The sequence below is a fragment of the Limanda limanda genome, chromosome 14 (genome assembly GCF_963576545.1).
Source record: "Limanda limanda chromosome 14, fLimLim1.1, whole genome shotgun sequence".
Lineage (NCBI taxonomy): Eukaryota > Metazoa > Chordata > Actinopteri > Pleuronectiformes > Pleuronectidae > Limanda > Limanda limanda.
In genome coordinates, this window is record NC_083649.1 from 24,375,625 (window position 1) to 24,394,950 (window position 19,326).

Consider the following 19,326-nt stretch of genomic DNA (forward strand, 5'->3'; position numbering starts at 1 on the left):
TAATTTTTCTTTTTTTTTTTACTTTACTATCTTTTAGAATTCGTTCTTCTGACCAATGCATCAATTGAAAAGCGTGCCGCAAAACACCATACAGTATAATTATAATGTTGAGCATGCAAATGTCCTCTTATTTAAATGTTGTTGTTTCAAATGTATCTAAAGGCCCCATTCAGACATGACTACAACATATAAAATACTGAATTCTCTTAGTCATATTTTTGCCACAACTCATCTGCATTTTTTATGTCCTAAAATCCAGCTCATAAGCCCACATGTAAAACTGAGATTCAAGGTTTCTATACAGAAATATGATGCGAAAACAGTTTCTAGTTTCAATCTCTGCACATGGTTCATTCTTCATTCACACTACCTCTCCGTCAATATGCAAAGTGCATATTGTCCTATTAACCTAAATGCACAGCTTGACCTTGAGGCAAGAGGAAGAAGGGTTAAAGAATAAGTATTAAAATAAAACATGTCTCTATATAATCAGTTAGGCGTCTTATCATACTCATTTTAATGCTTTATTGTGTTTTCCAGCAAGTCCAAGGTTTTGAATAGTCACATTTATACATTTTTCCACCTCAAAATGCATCATCATAGTTTCTTCACAGAAATATGATAATGTATACACTACTTATAATAATCTACGATCATACATATCTGTTGAATCAGTTTAACAATGATTGCTTTAGAGCAGCTGATCATCAGGATTGTTCCTGCCTTTCACGTACAGAGAAGCTGTGCTGCCCCCTGGTGGCGGAGCTGCAATCTTAACGTCATGTCTGGGAATGTGTAACATCAAATAGTAAACTTCAGTAAAATACACAAATTTCCAATAGAACCTGAAATGCATGAGGAAGTGAATTTAATATATAAACTTCGCAAACCTCCAAAAGGGATGGTTACAACTTATTAAAGGCAGCATCACTCACCACTGAATAGGACGCACTGTAATGTTTTACTGGTGGAAGTTACACAAATCGTGTATAAGATATTGTTGCAGGAAATATGAATGGGAATTTTCTTTCCCACCTGTAGTGGCTCATTATGGCCACTAGAGGGGGAAACAATGGACTTTGATTTCTGATCAATTGACCAAGTAAGTTTATATTCAGCTCGTTTCTAGAACATAACCTCAGTCAGTGCTCCTCCAAGCTGTCGCTCTAGCAACCAATGTAGGTCACTTTTAAAATGGAAATACATTCTCACAAACGCACACACACATCTGATCATTTGTAGTTTAATTGAAAATAGCATACAAAGCATTTCCATGAACATAAATATGGAGGATACAAGTGCACGCTGCACATTCATGTCCATAGTTGAGGCCGACTGTATAAATAAGCCTGTTTGTCCACAGCAGTTGTACAATCCATCCTGACTCACTGACAGTGAACACTTCTTTATTCCATAAAACTAGCAACTATTTACTGATTATAAACTCTGCTCATGTGCTCTCATACGTGACTGTATAAAAATAAAGGTTTGTCTTGAGTACATCTTCATATTCGTAATCTACACTTTTTAAATGACCCATTCACCAGTTGACAGAGTCTATTAACTGTAGCTGTAAATGTGTTACTCATCAAACTGCTTTTCCTCGACACTTTCAACTTCCCTCGACACTTTCCACATCTAAGTCTTTCCCCGCAGCTGCGATCGCTGTCACTTTCCTGCCAAGCTCGTGTCAAACAGACAATAATACTCTGTGTGAGTCTGTCGAAGAAGCTCCTGTCCTTTCTTTCAGCATCATTGAATTTCACATGATCCATTTGAAAGTGTTTGTTGCTCTTGCTGTGCACACTAAGAAAAAGAAAAACAAACCTATGCTCCAGTGTAGTGACAATACAGCCTAGATGGTGATGTAGATCACTATCATTATACATAAAATAAATGTGTTTTAAAATCCAGATGATATTTATCTATATTTAGGCATTTGTGTGACTAAGAAGTGGACAGAACAAGATGAGAGAAAATCATGTTTGGATACAGTTGTGACTCTGCAATAAAATAAATATAAAAACTAAGGAGACATTGTTAACAGTGTTTGAACTTTACTCCCCCAGCTTTAAGGAGGATGGTGTTGTCTCACCATACTAATAATCTGCCTATTTATGTTCTTCAAACAGAGAAACTCATATAAGCTTGTAATTGTCATCACATGGGGAAGATGTTTTCTCTGAAGCTCCTGAACCCTGTAGCAGTGAATTGTATCATATTAATTAAAACTGACCTAGCATCTCTTTATATACCACAACATACAGAGAGCATGTCAAAGTAATGAAGTGATACATACTGAATGTCTTTGGTTCACTATCCAGTGTTGCAGGCAAACACATTACTTCAATAAAAGTTGTGGTCACAATGCTCTGTTCGGCATTAAACAGGAAATAAATATCATATTTACAATGTCAATGCTGCCGGCAACTTTAAATTATTAAAACCCAAGTGTGGACTTGTGTATTAGCAAAGTCATCACACTGCAGTTCTGAATGGTGCTCGATATAATAAGGAGCTTTGACTAATCTATGTTTGAAGAATTGAGTCTGAGAGCGTTTTATAAGCTGAGCCACAGACAGAAATGACGCCAGAAAAGGATTAGGATATTTTTGCAATGGCAAACTTTTTCATTATGTGTATATTGTTGTCTTATCTTTTTTCCCACAAGTCTACGGCAGAAATACACTCATCACTACATAGATCTTCATATATTACAGCCAGCTTCACTGACTTCCCTTTGAACATTCACTGCTCTGAACAGTTCTGTTATAATGTGCTTACACCTATTTTGTTCTGCTCGCGTCCTCCTTCAGGTTCTTCTTGAAGTAACAATGACAAAGTGCAGCAGACCTGCGTCTTATTTCATCTGCATTTCTTCAAAGGCTCCAGTGAGCATTTACTTGCTGTTCACTTTGAGTTGTTAGTTCAGCAGGAGGACAAAAAAAATACATTTTACAACATTTAAAAGATACATTTGAAAAAATAAAATAATTAGAAATATAAAGTAGAAAAGAGGACACTGGACAAATGTATGAAAATCATGTGTATACACAGTTTTCAATGTTCAGTATACAGTGCATACAGAATATAAAAGATGTAGGTATACTTAAAGCAAGTCAACACTCAGAGTCTGAGAGTCTTGCCATCGAAGCTTCTTTAAACAAAAGCAGAAGTGAATAAGACATTTTCATCTAATGTAATTCTTTGCTAAATAGTAGTTTAAGTGTTCCCTTTAAAAACGGATCAGCAGCCGACCCTTTCACAGAGACAGCAGTATTCCACTGGCTTATGTCAACAGCACTGTTTAGCCAGCGCTGGCTGGTGTTAGACCAGCGATCCGGCCTGGTTCTGTGCTGGCACCATAATGGGCACCCCTCCCATACGGGCGATGTTAGCGGCGGTCACACCAGAGTTGGGCAGTGGTGGAGGAGAGGGAGCGGCCTGGAGCTGCAGCTGAGGATGGCTGAAGGTCAGTGGCAGCGCCTGGGCCTGGGGCAGCTGGGCGTAGCGCTCCGGTCTGGGTGGGGAGCCACCGTTGGTGTTGGCTTCAGAGGGGACGGCCTGCCCACGTGGCAGGGTGGTGTTGTTGTTGTAGCTGTAGTGGGTAGGGGTGGAGGCTCCGTGATGGCGTGACGGCCTGTAGCCGGCCATGCTGCCAGTGGCAGTGATGATGGAGGCGGTGTCCGAGGGCGGACGCTGGGGGTAGTGCTGCATGTGGTGGTTGTTGTGGTGGTTGGAGGGGTCTTTGTGGTGCGGGCTGGAGGCGATGGACGACAGGGTGCCATTCTTGGAGATGATATCTGAGCCCATGCCGCTCTTAGCCCAGGACACACGCTTAGGAGCTTGAGCGTCCTCCCTGGAGGTGGAGAGGACAAAGAGGTTTGACACAAAGCTACTCTACCTCCACTCTGAATACACCCATCCTAAGTGGTGGTGGTGAAGATGACTCATCAAGAAGTTTTTTTTTCTACTTTTTATTTATGTATTAAAATTTAAAAATAAGAAACCACTAGCTGAATTTTAAAGCCACACTCAAAACAAGAGAAAAAAGTCGAAGGCATTAATATCAGATCACAAAGTTACAATAACGCTGCACAACACAACACACTGATGAAGCTGATCCTCACTGAATATCTGAGCTTTCTCTTATTTACTGACATCTTTTCCAATCTGCATCTTGAAAAGATCACACTGTGAAACAACCATCAGCCGCATCACACTGAGAGTGAATCTGGTGAGTGTGTTTTAAGGAATGCCTTTTTTCTGTTAGTTCTCTGGGGATTTATCCTCCATGAACATCTCATGCATGAACTGAAAAAAATCACATGTTCAGAGTATATTTTCTGTCCTTAACTCACTGATGTATTGTCCAAATAGTTTGCTTGTATTTCATTATTTATTCATCGCATGAATATTTGATTTTTTTTTTACAGATGTTTGCACAAAGGAACACAAACTGTCACATATGCAACTTTGATTTATAACTTTGTTCAACTACATACGTCTCTTAAATGTATCATAGCTTATAAAAAACAAACTTTCCATTAGTAAAATGGCCGTCAAGCATCTGTGTCAAGCATCTGTGTTTGGTAATATGATGTAAACACAGCGAACTGCTCCCATCAGTTATGTCCTTGTGACCGAGCACTAACTGCTGCTGTAACCTCGTGAACTCACTTGATTTCGTTGGCCAGTTCGTCCTCGCTGTCTCGCCGCCTCCTCGACAGGAAAACGAAGCAGATGAGGAGGAGGAAGATGAAGCCGGCCACTGAGCCAATGGTGGCGCCAACGATCATACCCACATTGGTGGCTGTGGTCAGAAAAACACACAACGGTCACGTGTTGCCAAAGCACATACATCTACATAACATACAAAGTGCAGAGTTAAACAACGGCAGAGTGAAGGAAGAGTCAGATTCCAACTGTTATCATTTCCTGTTTTTCTGAACATGATGGTTGCTGGTGTTGCTGTGTGGTACGTACATGTGACAATCTCCAGGTTGATGAAGCAGGTCTCGGAGCCGGCTGGGTTACTGGCTGTGCACACGTACTTCCCCGACATGTTACTGCTCAGGTTGCTCAGCTTCAGAGTGCCGGTCTTCTCATCTACAACAGCATTGAACATGGAGGACGACAGTCAAGCATGAACACATACAATTGGTTCTATGCAAAAATACCTGTTGTATCAATTTATTAATAAATCCACAACATAATAAAGTTTGCAAAGAGTGACAGGTACAAATACTTATACCACAGACAGACACACACACACACACACACACACACCCTCACACACACACACACACACACACATACACACAAACGCACGCACGCACGCACACACACACACACACACACACACACACACACACACACACACACACACACACACACACACACACACACACACACACACACACACACTTTGTGATGTCTTGTTTCTGTATTTGATCCCCTTCTTCTCTCCTTGTCTTCTCCCTCATCTCTAACCTCTCCACCTTTCCTCTTTGTCTGTCACTCCCTTCACTTCACACGGGAGTTGCTGTTTTAGTTTCTCATTCTCTTAAATAATCTTAATTAACCAATGTCAATATTGAGCTTTTTAATTACCTAAACAATATACTGTCTCAAAGCCAGATGGAGATATAATATATTATTTAGAAATGTGTTCGTATTCAGTGTGTGTACAAAATAACTCAATAACATATATGTGAATTTTTTTAGGTAAAAAACATTGTAAGAAAAACACATTTTCCAAGATATTCCTAATCTAATCTATATTTAATACTGATCAGAAAATATATTCCCATCATATGAGTCCGAAAATTAGGTCATGCATAGTTAAAAAATTTGAAATATCAATCAATCTGAAAGTATCGTCATAAATGTAGTATTGCATTATCTTTTGCAAACCATAGTTTGTCGAGATTAGCCAATCATTTGTCATCATCATGAATCATTATGAAATTGCATTATCACAGTATCTTAAAGTCAGCATTGCCTGATTGGTGGACATACAGTGCACATGCAGGGTACCCGTCACCCCTCTGATGCTTTTTTATTTTAAATGAATCAATCGGGAGAAACACAAGAACATCCGTTAATCTTCTGCTGTTACTTCTGAGTGCAAATAATTAATTTCTGATCAGTCTCCACTCACTGAGCATGGGTGAAAAGAAGACCTCAGAGGTGGGACTGGTTTTCCTCCACTTGTACACAGGGATGGGTTTCCCAGAACTGGACTTGCAGCTCAGAGTCACGTTTCCTTTCAGCACCGGCTTCCCTGATAGCGAGCACTTAGGAACACCAGGCGGGACTGAGGAGAGACAACAGGAGTGTTAGATTGTACAACATACTGTACGTCAGTCAGTTAAACAGGATCTATATCTTACCCTTTACATCAAGACTGAGTTCTCTGGATAAGATTTTATCGGCCGTGATGACCTGGCAGAGGTAGCGTCCTGAGTCGGACTCCTGGGTGTTGTTGATGTACAGGGACACGTCCCGCGAGGGCATGCCAGTGGAGAAACCAACACGGCCCCTAAACTGGGAGCTCCCCTCTATCATGGAGCCTTTGGTGTAGGAGATGATCTGGACAAGAGAGCAGGGAGCCAGTGTTAAATGTAAAGAAATATACAGTAAGGAGTTTATGAGTAGAGTTCAGTATATTCATATGGTGTAGGAATAATTGGAAAAATAGTTCACAACCAGGACAATTCATGTGAACGCCATTTCAAGTGAAAATCTGTGAAAATATTCTCACACTCAGCTATTAGCAATTTACAGCATCCATGGTATTTTCACATGTTGAAACTTAAAAAAACATGAACACACTGACGTTGGAGCAATGACTTCACACACTTTGAAAATTAGACCTTTCGAAGAGCATGTGAATGCACAATCTGATCAGGGCCAACAGAGGAACTCATTAAAAGTCAAGTCAATATGATTGTTTGTGTTAAGCGGTTTATCCTGGGTCCAAAGCTCAAAGAACATAAAGGGATTTTAAATCTCAACACCTCTAAATAAAACTGTGACTGGCATTTGGTGAGATGCGTTACAGAGAAAATGATTTACTCTTCTCAGAGAATCCATTTGATTATTGTGGGAGGGACCGTTGTCGATGTAACAAAGTGACCAATCACAAGGTATTAAACATACAATTACAAACTAGTGAGAATTCAGTCTTCAGATTTAAAAAAGAATAGTTAGTAAAAGAGTATTTCAATTGAGGATTCTGGCGATATTCTGTATTTTCATAATAATCAACAAATCCAATGTCAAGACTTGAACCATATTGCCAGTGTATTCTGAGCCTGATGTATGATATGCCTTCGAGCAATGCGGTTCCATTGATGGTAAATGGTAAATGGTAAATGGATTTGTATTTATATAGCGCTTTTCTAGTCTGATGAAGACCACTCAAAGCGCTTTACAGTACAGTTTCACATTCACCCATTCACACACACATTCATACAGTGCATCTACTCGCAGCACTTTGTTATTCTATGGGGGGCTATTGAGGGTTCAGCATCTTGCCCAAGGACGCTTCGGCATGCAGATGGTTCAGACTGGGGATCGAACCGCCGACCTTCAGGTTGGAGGACGACCACTCTACCCCTCAGCCACAGCCGCCCGATGATTGATGTCCAAAGACTATTAAAATCCCTTCACTGATGAAGAGGGGGACATGCTCCTTCATCACCATGACCACACACACACACAGGCTTATTTTGACTCAGTACCACATATCCTGCTGCCCCTAATATGTGGATTAATCCACAGCTAAAAATAGTCCTCACCAAAAGCAGTATTTTATATATATTTTCTAGGTGTCCCTTTGTCTTTTTCTCCATATTACTGTATATGGTAGAACAGAGCACACATTTTAATTCACTAGTAAATGTATGAGTGTTGATGTCCTCTCATGCTGCTGAGCTGTGAGCAAACTGATCTGGCTGGACTCTCTGCAGAGATTGTAGCAGAGCTTTGAAGCCTGAGGTTTTGTCCTTTTATTTACCTTTTTGGATACAAATGAAGGTTAAGCATTGAAACACTGGATGTCTGTCCAGACGTTAAAAAAACTCTACCGTGTCTTTTCAAGCTCTCTGAGTTCTCTTTTCCCCTGCTTTCTTTTGAAATGTGATCCTCTTTTGGGTCCTCCATCTGTACAGCCCAATAATCTGCCCTGACCTGAAGGATATGTAAGCTGAGCCACAGCCTGGTCCCAAGATAACATGTTTAAAAAAAAAACAATATGAGGAGGGGGCTGATCAGCTGGGCTCTTTATGTAAAAGCCCTCTGCTTCATGTTATGTTTAAGCAATGATTTCACAAAAAATCTGATTTGAAAAACACACAGATCCTACAGTATGGTGCATTAAAGCAGTAAAGAAATAGTACAGTGTTTATATGGATTAATTTCCAAGGGTTTACAAAAGAAAGAGCTTTGCCAGATTAACAGTATAAGAACAAGCAAAAATCCTTCATAACTGTAATCCCAGATATCATAGCCACAGATGGCAAAGTGTAAAGATTTCACTGCGGGCCTGTATATACTGCATGTATATACAGGCATAGACATGAGTGTTTCTCCAGCGTCTCCTTTCTTACCGACTGGGTGTCGTTGGAGACAAAGTTCCACAGGACGGTGTTGCTGCTCAGGTCACTGCCTGGCGTGGAGCTGTACGAGGCCCTCAGCACCACCACCTTACCCTTGATCACATCCATGTTGGTTTGGGGCATCTGGAGCTGGGCTAATATGCCTGAGAGAGAAAGGCAGAGAAAGGAAAACTGTCAGTATGAGCCTTCTGCAAACCTACTATCAATATATGCTAAACTGTTACGAATAATACATCATTTGCATTCAGCTGTGGCTTCCACTAGAACAATATGCTGTCATTTAAAAAATATCCTTACCCCACCTGTAAATATTAGATAAATGAATATGTATTCACAATTTATTACAACAAAGACAAAAAAAACAACTGTGGTGAGGAGCTCTGACATCATCCATATCCAAATAGGATCCTCAGCCTAGTGTTAAACACGTCACAGGAATGTCCTCCAATGACACCCACGAGAAATATTTTAGAAAAATGTTTGAAAGTTTCTAACAAAAAGAAGAAGAAGCTATGAATGATCCAAAGCCCATTTATCATTATCAAACTCTAAGCTGAAGCTGTTCCCACCAACCAGATATTATATCCATGAAGCCGAGCACTCGAAGATTTTCTGGAGGTTAAATCTTCATTGATCTACAGTAAACGATTTCTGAGATGATTTTTTTCATCAGGCAACCGACCAGACGAGCACTGAAACAACTTTAGTCACTGATGAGCTACTCTGGTAAATCTCTCAGTCTGCATGTACGCTACTTTTTTTTTTTTTTTTATGTTCACTAATAATCTTCAAAACAAATTCATGTTGTTTTCTGTTTACCGACCGCAGCTTTAAAAATGTTTCATCTCTGACGGATTTAATCAGAGGGAATTATATGTGACGTTGATATGTGACGCTATGACAGCAAAAGGTTAAAAAAAGCTTAAATTCATAGTTTATGTGAAAACATAACTGTCTGTACTGGTGCTGCTGTTAGGCGACAGTAACTGGTGATTAAGTGCAGTGATCATCCAGGAAACAATGTCAAATATTTACCTCTGTACTTATTGACCTTATTAGAAGAAAAGTAGAAATTATCTTAGTGAGCATGTTAACAAATGACAGACTAAACAAGGTGTTGTAAAGGTATCTCCTGGATAAGATGTTCTTATATGATTGTCTCATCTTAGTGGGTATTAGAAAAGTATCTCTATTAACTATAAATGTTTAGTTGATTCATTATCTCAGTTTAAAGTTAAACAGTTAGATGAATATAATAATAAGCAAAGAACAATCTGGTTGAGGTTGTAAAATGGCAAAGTGAACAGCGGTCAAGAGTTATGTGGAGTGGCCTGATGTGAACTACTCAGGGCTCATTGGCAGAGTAAAGTGTAGAGTGTGTTTATGGCCAGAGGGAGGCAGCAGAGAGTCGAAACAGATCTGCTCAGGAACAAATGTCATATCAAAAATATGTTAATGTTAATTCATGTTAGAGATCATTATATGTGAAAATATTTTTAAATGATTTTTTGTATTGTACACGTGCTATGAAAAAAAAGGTTGTTTATGTACAGTGACTGAGCTTGATTTCTATTTACTACAATTAAGGGTATTGAGGGTCAAATTAATAATGAATTGAATCAAGCTGTTAAACACCCACACCCACACACCCACAGACACACACACACACACACACACACACACACACACACACACACACAAACACACACACACACACACACACACACACACACACACACACACACACACACAGCATGATGACAGTATCCCTTTCCCTTCTCCATCACCCTCTCTTAACCTCTCTCCTGGTGTTCTCTAACCTCTCATCTCTAACCTCTCCACCTCTCCTCTCTGTCACTCTCTACCCCTTTAAGCTGTATTGTTCTGATCAAATCCAACATGGAGGAGAGGCTGTCGGAGTAGCATTTGAACAGTCTCATATAACCTGCAGCGCAAAGTGTGTTAGAAAACATGCAATATGAAGGTGAATACACATAAAAGAGATGGTAATTGTGTGTGTGTAAGTGTGTGTGTGTGCCCTAGTTGTGTGTGTTAATGACTGACAGACATCTGACAGGACCCAGAAAAGACAAGGTTCTTAAATATGCACAAGATTGTTTTACACAATCATGACCCATGCATACTTTATTACTTTATTATTCGGCAAAACATTCCAACTAATTAGTACCGTTGTTTTGGTGCCACAATTGTCACTAACAAGTAAAGAGCTCAATAAACAGGAAGTTATGCAATGGAATGCAAGTGCTGAGTGTTTTCTGAACTGAGAGGATGTTCTGTCCAGACTCAACATCTTCATCAGCTCTGGACCAGCTGGACACTAAAAAGAAGAAACTTGTGCCATGTCCCAGCATATTTCCATACTCACACTTTCTATTTTGAGTGCCTTTACACTGGCAAGTATGGCAAGATGCAATGCACTATAAATACCTGGTGCACTCAGAATGGACTAAAAGTTGAGTGTAAAACGATGGACACCTCTCCCCCTTAACAGTCGCCATCTTGGCTTGAATTAGATTTCCTTTTATTTTCATTGCACATAGCATGACAAAACTTAATAGTAATCTTGTCATTCTCTAGTTAAAAGTTGCTGGTTTGATCCCAGGCTCATCCAGTCTGCATTTCCAGTGTGATAGAAAAAAGCCCTGCGTACAGAAACTTGTACTTTGATCGCTAGGACTGGAAAAGCACTTTATAAATATAGACCATTTAACAACTTTGAATTTCACTGGTGCTGCTTCTAAAAGTGCTGTGCTCGCTCAAAGAGTTCAATGTTTAGGATTTAGTGGCATCAGGTGGTGAACTTGCAAATTGTAGCCAACTGAATAGGACTCCTCTCTCATCCAAGTGTGTTTGGTCAACCTACTGATGCCTTCAGGTAATGTAAAAACATGGAGGGCCCTCTCTAGAGCCAGTGCTGGGTTTGCTGGTTCTGGCTACTGTAGGAACATGGCAACATGGTGGACTCCATGGTGGAAGATTTTAAATGCTTTGTTTTAAACATAACAAAACGAGTGAAAATTTAAATGAAGTGAAATACAACACACATTGTTACATGTACTCCCTTTTATGTGTGAAATTAATGTTATTAACAAAATTTTGCAACCAGAAAATGTACTGAGACATGAGAAGACTGCTGCTGCCGCAGGTTCGGTTCTGACCCTTTGCTACAAGTCTTCTCCATTCTCTCTCCCCTGTCATTGTTCGATTAAAAAAAGGCCATGTCCAAAAATATCTTTTGAAAAAATTGGTGAAGCTGTAGGATATTGAGTAAAGATAGTGGCACAATGGGATTGTTCAATGAAAGTAGTTCCGGTTACAGTGAAATTATACTTTCAATAAGGCATTTCATTTTCACATCTCATAATAATAATAAAAAACATTGGATCAAGATAATCAGCTTTGGAACAAGATTAGTATTTGAAAACAATTAGTTTTCCAATATCTGGTTTTATCTGGTAGGTGTCAAATAAATGATGTTACTGTGATTTTGGGGGAAACGCTCTTGTGTTTTTTAGGCACAGTTGAAATTAGAATTGCAACAATAAACCACGTAAAGAGATCTCTGCAGACGGTGGAGTAGATTTCAGTTTCTCTGTCACCATGGAGACGGATGGAGTGGATAAGTGACAATGACGAGGGAGACAGAGAATGTGGGAGATACTCCTACTTAGAGAACATTGTTTGTAATGAAGAAACACGCTAATGAAGTCAAGGAGATGGACAGAGCTAAGGAGGAAAAGGAACATAAGTGGAGGAAGGCGAAACAGATAACAGGACAAAAGAAGGACAAGAGACGGCCAACAATAAGAAGAGTCATAGTGTCAATTACTCTTTAGACCCTAAGAAGATTTGCAGCAGCAGTGAGAGTAAGACCTCAAGTCAGTGGAGGTGCTGACTGACGGCTGGCAGCTTGGAGCAGTGGATATGTAGAGATGAGAGAAAGAGGCTTAAACATAAATGTAATGAGTCACTGAGGAGCAGCTCTCAGATGATTGCAGTGAGTCTGGAACAGGCTCCACGGAAAGGCTCAGAGAGACGGATGGAGAAATCGATGGATCAACACATTCGATTGATGACAATAAGAATAAAGACAGAATAAAGAAATATTACAAGAATTACAAGGAAAAAGTCACAATATTACAAGAATAATGTTGTAGTGTAGAATAATAATGTCCTGAAAATCTTTAAGGAAATAAGAAGCTAGAAGAATCCATTCGTGCTTTATTTATTACTTATACTGAGCTTAACAAGAAGCTTTACAATCCTCATCTTAAGGCAGGTAAAAAAATTATATTCTGATATTTTCCTTGTAAAATGACACGTAGCTTAAAACTATGACTTCAGTTTTGTAAAATTACATCTTTATTTTGCAATATTACAACTTTATTCCTCATATCTTTTCTTATTTTCCTCAACATTGCCCTAATAAGGCATTAACTGAAAAACAGTAGCGTTGTTTTTAGCCTGTTTTTGCTTTCGGTGAGTAGAGTTTTCTTACTCACTATTGTGGATTTTCTTCTTACACAGCACTTCATGACCCAACGTGTGTACACACAACTTCCCATCAGGCACCAACATCTCACTGGAGAAAATAGGCCAAATCTTCAGCTACTCATTAGTGTAGATGGGCTGCTCTTCATGATTCAGCCTGATCAGATGGGCATATTTCCCCCCATAAAAATCTTGCCAAGTGCTGCTTTAAGAAGATTTCCCGACAGAAATCCTCCCTGATTCTGATGAGAGTGCACCACAGCTGAGGAAAAGATGAATGAATGTTCGTAGAGGTGGAAAACAGAGGGATGAATAGAGAAAAGAACAAAGCCACAGGGCTCACATTCATAACATTCATTCTTCACTCTTAATTTGGTCAGTGAGGCTTAATCTTCCCCTCTGTGGCAGGTCTGAAATCCAGTGCGCAGGCTTCAGGACGATTGGCTTTAAATATTCCATGGTGACTGATGGCGAGGCAGATGAGAGCGAGTTCTCTCAGTGTAAAGACAATGAAGGGAGTAATGAGGTCTGGATGATGCTCACTTGAGGTAATGGAGGAATTTCACTAAGTCTGATTTAACAAGGTGTTTCATGGTTAGGTTGGTTCTATCTTTGTAGGCGAGCATTTATAAGAGGATTTGTAAGAAACATGAGAGCAGGATTAAGGAAAACCTTGATTTGGATTACCTTGATTACGGTCATGTGAATTAAACATGTAAAACAACAGGGAGGAAGTTGGGAGTGAATAATAAGAGCTGTTTAATGCTGACAGAAAACAGAGAAGAAGAACTTGCTGCATCAGCCTAAAGGAGAAACGAAAGAAGCCTACTCGAACATATTAGTATCTAGTTTTATTAAAGGCTCTGACAATGTGTTTCCACACTCAGCTGCAATATGAACAAGGTTCTACATGACTCATCGTAGAGGATACAGCATTTGACTGTGCTCTCCTCACTGGTTTGGCTCAATTGAGCTTTGGAATGCGTAACATCCAACACATAGTAACTAAATGATACTTAATACCAAGGATACTGCTGGGCCTCTGTAGAGGTATGTGCTCCATTGAGAGACTCCATTGTAGTTTCTTAACTTTTACTTTAGTAGTGATACATATTCAATATTTTAGAGAAATACTTAAAATCAGAACTGCTAAGTTTCTTAAAGTGGTATATTTGAGGATGACCCGCTCTACCCCCTGAGCCACAGCCACCTCTGTGCATAGCAAATAAATTCAAACATTGCCATTGGACATTTCCCAAATAATTTTTTACAAGTTAAATTAATTAATAAGTATTCAGCAGAAAATAACAAAACTGAACTAGTTCCCCTACGTTATTACATTTTTGTAATATTCATGTGGGTAGTTTGTACATATCTGGTAGGCTCTGTATGGTGGAAATATGCTGGTGATTTGTCCAAATCAGCTGAGATTGGCTCCAGCTCCCCCCAGTGACCCTCAAAGGGTAAGCATTATAGATAATGGAAGGATGGAACTAACTAATTTTACCTTTGTGTAAAATCTGGGTAATTAACAAATGTATATATATTTGATCTGCAGATTTGATAAAACTCATATTTCCTCTTAGAAAACTATCCTATGCTGTTCCATTCCATTCCATTCTATTCTATTTATAATAGGTTACCAGTATGGTAGCTCTCGGGAGAAAGATATTTCCAGTACAATGCTCTTTAAAAAAGGCCAGGATATTACACACGATCCTGCTTTAAACTCTCATAATGGAATCTTGTTTAGTCATGTCAAGCTATTTCCTGATAGTGAAACAATGAGATTGGCTCCTAACATGCTGTCACTGAGAGCGACGGTGAAGCCAGGCTGTTGCTGTGAGCGACGGCGGTAAAACCGAGGTGTTTCTGTGGAAAACAACCAAAGAGGACGCTGGCCACACATTATTCATGTGTCAGGGTGTGTTGAATTCAGTGCTCCGGCCCAATCTCTCTCTCATGTGTAGGTGGTTTTACTGTGGCTGAGGACTGGCAAATACAGAGCAAGGACATGAGCCAACATGTGATTGCTGAAAAACATCTGATGAATCGGCCTTTTCCTCCGTTCAGTGTAAGAACGTCAGAGCCAAGTGTGTATAGTATACATGAGTCGGTTGGCATTCCTCAGCGCCCGCTTAGGAGGCACAACAGAGCCTGTTCTTTCCCTTGATGATAGTTGCTGCCTGTGTGTGTGTGTGTGTGTGTGTGTGTGTGTGTGTGTGTGTGTGTGTAGGTTTCTGTATGTTCATATCGCCTAATTACAGGAAACACTTTAAATTGAGCCTGTTTATCTCTACAGGCCTTGGTGAAGATAAAGCAGAAGCCATGCAGCCTTTGATGAGGGACAACATAACTAGTGTCTTTCATGCTACAAAGATGGGCGCGGTGGGCAGGTCGCTTCCTCCCAGAGTCTTATCGGCTACTTTGAGTAAACTTCTACAGTGACTGAGGTAGAGAAGTAGCTGGAAAATAAGGACGTCATATGTAAACTATTGTTTTCTTCTGCATTCTAATTTTAAATACGTCAAGAAGCTTGAAGTGAGGGAAGAGATGAGAGGATGATAGGATGAGGACAAGGTCCTGATTAAAGACAGAGTGGTGGGGGAGGAGGAAAAGATTATATGATCTGCATGATCAGCAGTGAGAGGGAGTTCAGTTTGAAAAGATGTCTCCCTGGAGAGCGACAGTCGTCTCTCTGGAGGCTGGGTGGAGATGTGATGCTATGTGTTCTCATGCAGATAAACTACTGGAGCCAAACCCAACACAATCATCCCAGATCTGTCTTTGTATTTGTGGGGGCTCCTCTGTCAGCAAAGTGTAGCAGCAAACATGTAAAAATGGAAATGGTCTGTATTTAGTGAGAGCTTTTCTCGTCTTGATGACCAGTCAAAAGACATTTGTAGCACTGATGTGGTGCACTGTCTGCATCACAGATCCCTGGAGCAGGTTGTTTGCCTGAGTCAGGAGCCTGTCATTCTCTGAGCTATGTTACAGCAGCTGTCAGGCAGATGGAAGGTTCAGCGTCTCAGACACACTGAGTGTTATTTCCCTCTGACATGGGACTTGTTTGTTTGCCTTATCCCTAAGCTGCAGTTTCCTTCCTCGGAAGTGTCACATGCTGCATCAGATGTGTGTGTATATACAATTGTCTTTGCAAAAATAGTGAAGGATTTCCACTGCTATAAAGTGAGAACAGTGTGAGGATGATGTCGTGTGTGGTTTGAATTATTTAGTCAAGCAATAGAAGACCACACAATCACTGCTAAAACACTTTTCACCTATCACCTCCAACATGTAAAAATGGGCATCATAGATTAAGAACAAATTACCCTAATAAAGTGCGGCCACGTGGTTAGAATTTATGTCAATGGATATGTTTTAGTTTGTTGATAAACCTTAAAAGTAATTAACTAACCCTAACCCTAACCCTTTTCAAAATAAATTGAATTTGTTATCAACAGACATTTTTTTAACTCATATTAGATACCATTCCAAAGAAAGACCTGCATCATAGTGTCTGGTTTCAAGATGCGGTACTCTCACTGAGACTTGAATTTTTCAAAGTGTGTTGTAGGTTTGTTCCACTGAGATCCAGGGGTTTTGTCAAGTGCAACATTAGCAGCACATTTACACACACACAGAACAAAAGCATTTCATCGTGAATAATTGATGGGACAAAAGTGAGAGCAGAGGAAAAATATGCACTACTGAAACAGTGGCCGCCTGCATGCAAATCTAGTCCAAACATCTATACCCAAAGTCATTCAGAGCAAAAAGGTGTTGAAGTTCCATTAGGGGGTGATGCTTTAATATGCACACTCTGATTTTAAAATGTGTTTAGGCGTGAATATTTAAATAAACATGGAGAAACAGGAATCTAGGTTTCAGACGAACATGGTGTGTTGAACATTTGTCAAAAAATAAACTGTGGGCCCAACTATTGACCAACCTTCCTTTCAATAATGGTCATGCTCAACTGACTCCTCTCTAACACAGAAATAATGCAGAATTAGTCTCACTACAGCGAGAATCCAAAAATCTATTTAATCTCAATATTCTTGTATGGACAGCGCGAGAGTACTCATGCATGTACACACACACACACACACACACACACACACACACACACACACACACACACACACACACGAACACACACACCATTGAGCGTCTCATTCACACAGGACTCAGGGCTGGAGAGCGAGGCAGAGCTTATCATCTGATAACTGTGCGAGTGACTCTCCTCTCAGTATAATTAAAGCATAGACACAGCGGTGGGACTCTCAGAGAAAAGAATGTGTCATCTCTGTCCTCGAGCTGCAAAACTACCAGCCACTCATCAGTCGGGTACATCGAGAGAGAGAGAGAGAGAGAGCAGAGGAGAGCAGACGAGACAAGAGGAGAGGAGAAGGAAAGCATCTGCTTAATTGGGGAGCAGAGATAGTATGAGGCCAGGAGGGTCAGCAATGTTTGTGTTTGTGTTCGTAGCGGCAGAAGTCTGCAGGTGTGTTCACATGTTTCTGTATTCCTTCTACCTACACTGCACACTATAGGATAGATACACATCTTCAGTGCTGGACTCTTTTGTCTCCCTCGACAGCACCAAACGTGTCCTGGGATGCATACTGAATGCTTCGGGGTCCCACTTCATCCTGCACTCTGACTGCTAAACATACAGAATGATAGCATCTGCTGCACAGTGTGGAAGGTCCTGGTGACCTTGCACATGGTGTGACAGTACGTACATTTATCATGGTCGCAATGCTAAATATGGTATGTATACATGCATCATATAATAATTTGGCAGGGCAATCAGTGACCTTCACTGTTAACATGTGACATGCACTCATCAGTTAGATCTTGAAAAGGACTAGTTTTGTTATTACAGTCAGTAGAATGAGTTAATTTCCCTCCAAAACGTGAATGGTTAGAGAAACTTGGTTGTCTCATAGAGGGACAGTATGTTTATTAGTGGGGAACAACTGGCCATGGAGGAAAAGTTGTTATCAACACTGGCCATAAGCCAATCAGATGACTGCTCCTCCATGTTTCGTTACTGATATCATTTGATTACATAATCACTGCCTCGCCGTGGAAAATGAAAATCAGATTAATTGCAGGTACTCAGATTCTCAGCCCTCTACAGTTTAAGGTCCATAATGATTATGATTAATCTCAGTGATTATAGGATACATTTTCATGGAATATGGTACAGATGGTGCCCAGAGAATAAATCATACCAACATTGTGATTCCCTGACCGTATTATCCTGTTCATTAAGAGGATTCCTGGCGCATATTAGCTTCATTACTTCCTCATTGTTTAATTGAGTCTTTGAATTAAAGAGAATACCAACAAACATCAAATTATACAAAATCACAAAAAACATAATCCTATTATAGTGTTTACATGAAACTTGTTACTCTTGCAAAATTGTCTTAATTCCATTAGTCGTGTTTTCTGTGACAAACAAGCAGAGAAAGATGATTCCTACACATTCTGTGCTTGACAGATCACAGGATTCTTATTCTCATATCTCTGTTCTCATAGTCTCACTCAACAGTGTTCATGTGCCAGTCTGACGCACAGGTTCCTGACAGCAACTGAGCCTTTAGCAAGAACAGAGAGTGCTTTGGTTAATTGGATCCGCCCTCCATCTGATCGAGACATTATGGGAACTGCTGCAAAGGAGAAATTACTAAAGATCTGTCAATCAACAGAGCTGGAAGCTTTTATTAAAGACAAACTGCAGATAAAAACCCAACGTCGTTCATCTGAGGCAATCAGTCTTATCAGGTGAGAGAAACAATGGAACTTCAATTTCATTCCTGCTTTAGACCAAAAACATTGAAAAGAGAAATAGGTCACACCCGCCGTCATGGCCCTAACTTAACAGCAAACGTCTAGAACTGTTCTGCTTTTGCTGATTAGAAGTGGGACTGGACAATCTTTTGGGAAAAAAGAAGCAAAAGTTCACATTGTCTAGAAGAAAAAAATTCAAAGACATCCTCAAACCCCTCAAGACAAACATACACTTCCTCTCTATTGTGTGGATGATGGCAGGGAGGAAAAAGCTGTGCGTCCTGATAGTGCTGTGATGGAGCATTATTCCAGGATTAGCCTGTTTGTATTGGTAGGTAGTGTTAAAGTGAAGTTCAGTAGTCGATGTCTGGCAGGAAGCAGCCCA

At 40.1% G+C, this 19,326-nt stretch overlaps 1 protein-coding gene across 1 annotated transcript in view; it reads right to left on the reverse strand.

Moving 5' to 3' along the window:
* Nucleotides 1-1,227: 1,227 nt before the first annotated feature.
* Nucleotides 1,228-19,326, reverse strand: part of esama (endothelial cell adhesion molecule a) — a 56,786-nt gene continuing 38,687 nt past the window's right edge. The window contains exons 2-7 of the mRNA XM_061085865.1: nucleotides 8,616-8,767; nucleotides 6,396-6,594; nucleotides 6,164-6,319; nucleotides 4,987-5,109; nucleotides 4,681-4,813; nucleotides 1,228-3,859 (exon numbers count right to left, since the gene is read on the reverse strand). Coding sequence (XP_060941848.1) covers nucleotides 3,328-3,859; nucleotides 4,681-4,813; nucleotides 4,987-5,109; nucleotides 6,164-6,319; nucleotides 6,396-6,594; nucleotides 8,616-8,767 — 1,295 coding nt within the window. The 3' untranslated portion in view covers nucleotides 1,228-3,327. The remainder of the gene's footprint in view (nucleotides 3,860-4,680; nucleotides 4,814-4,986; nucleotides 5,110-6,163; nucleotides 6,320-6,395; nucleotides 6,595-8,615; nucleotides 8,768-19,326) is intronic.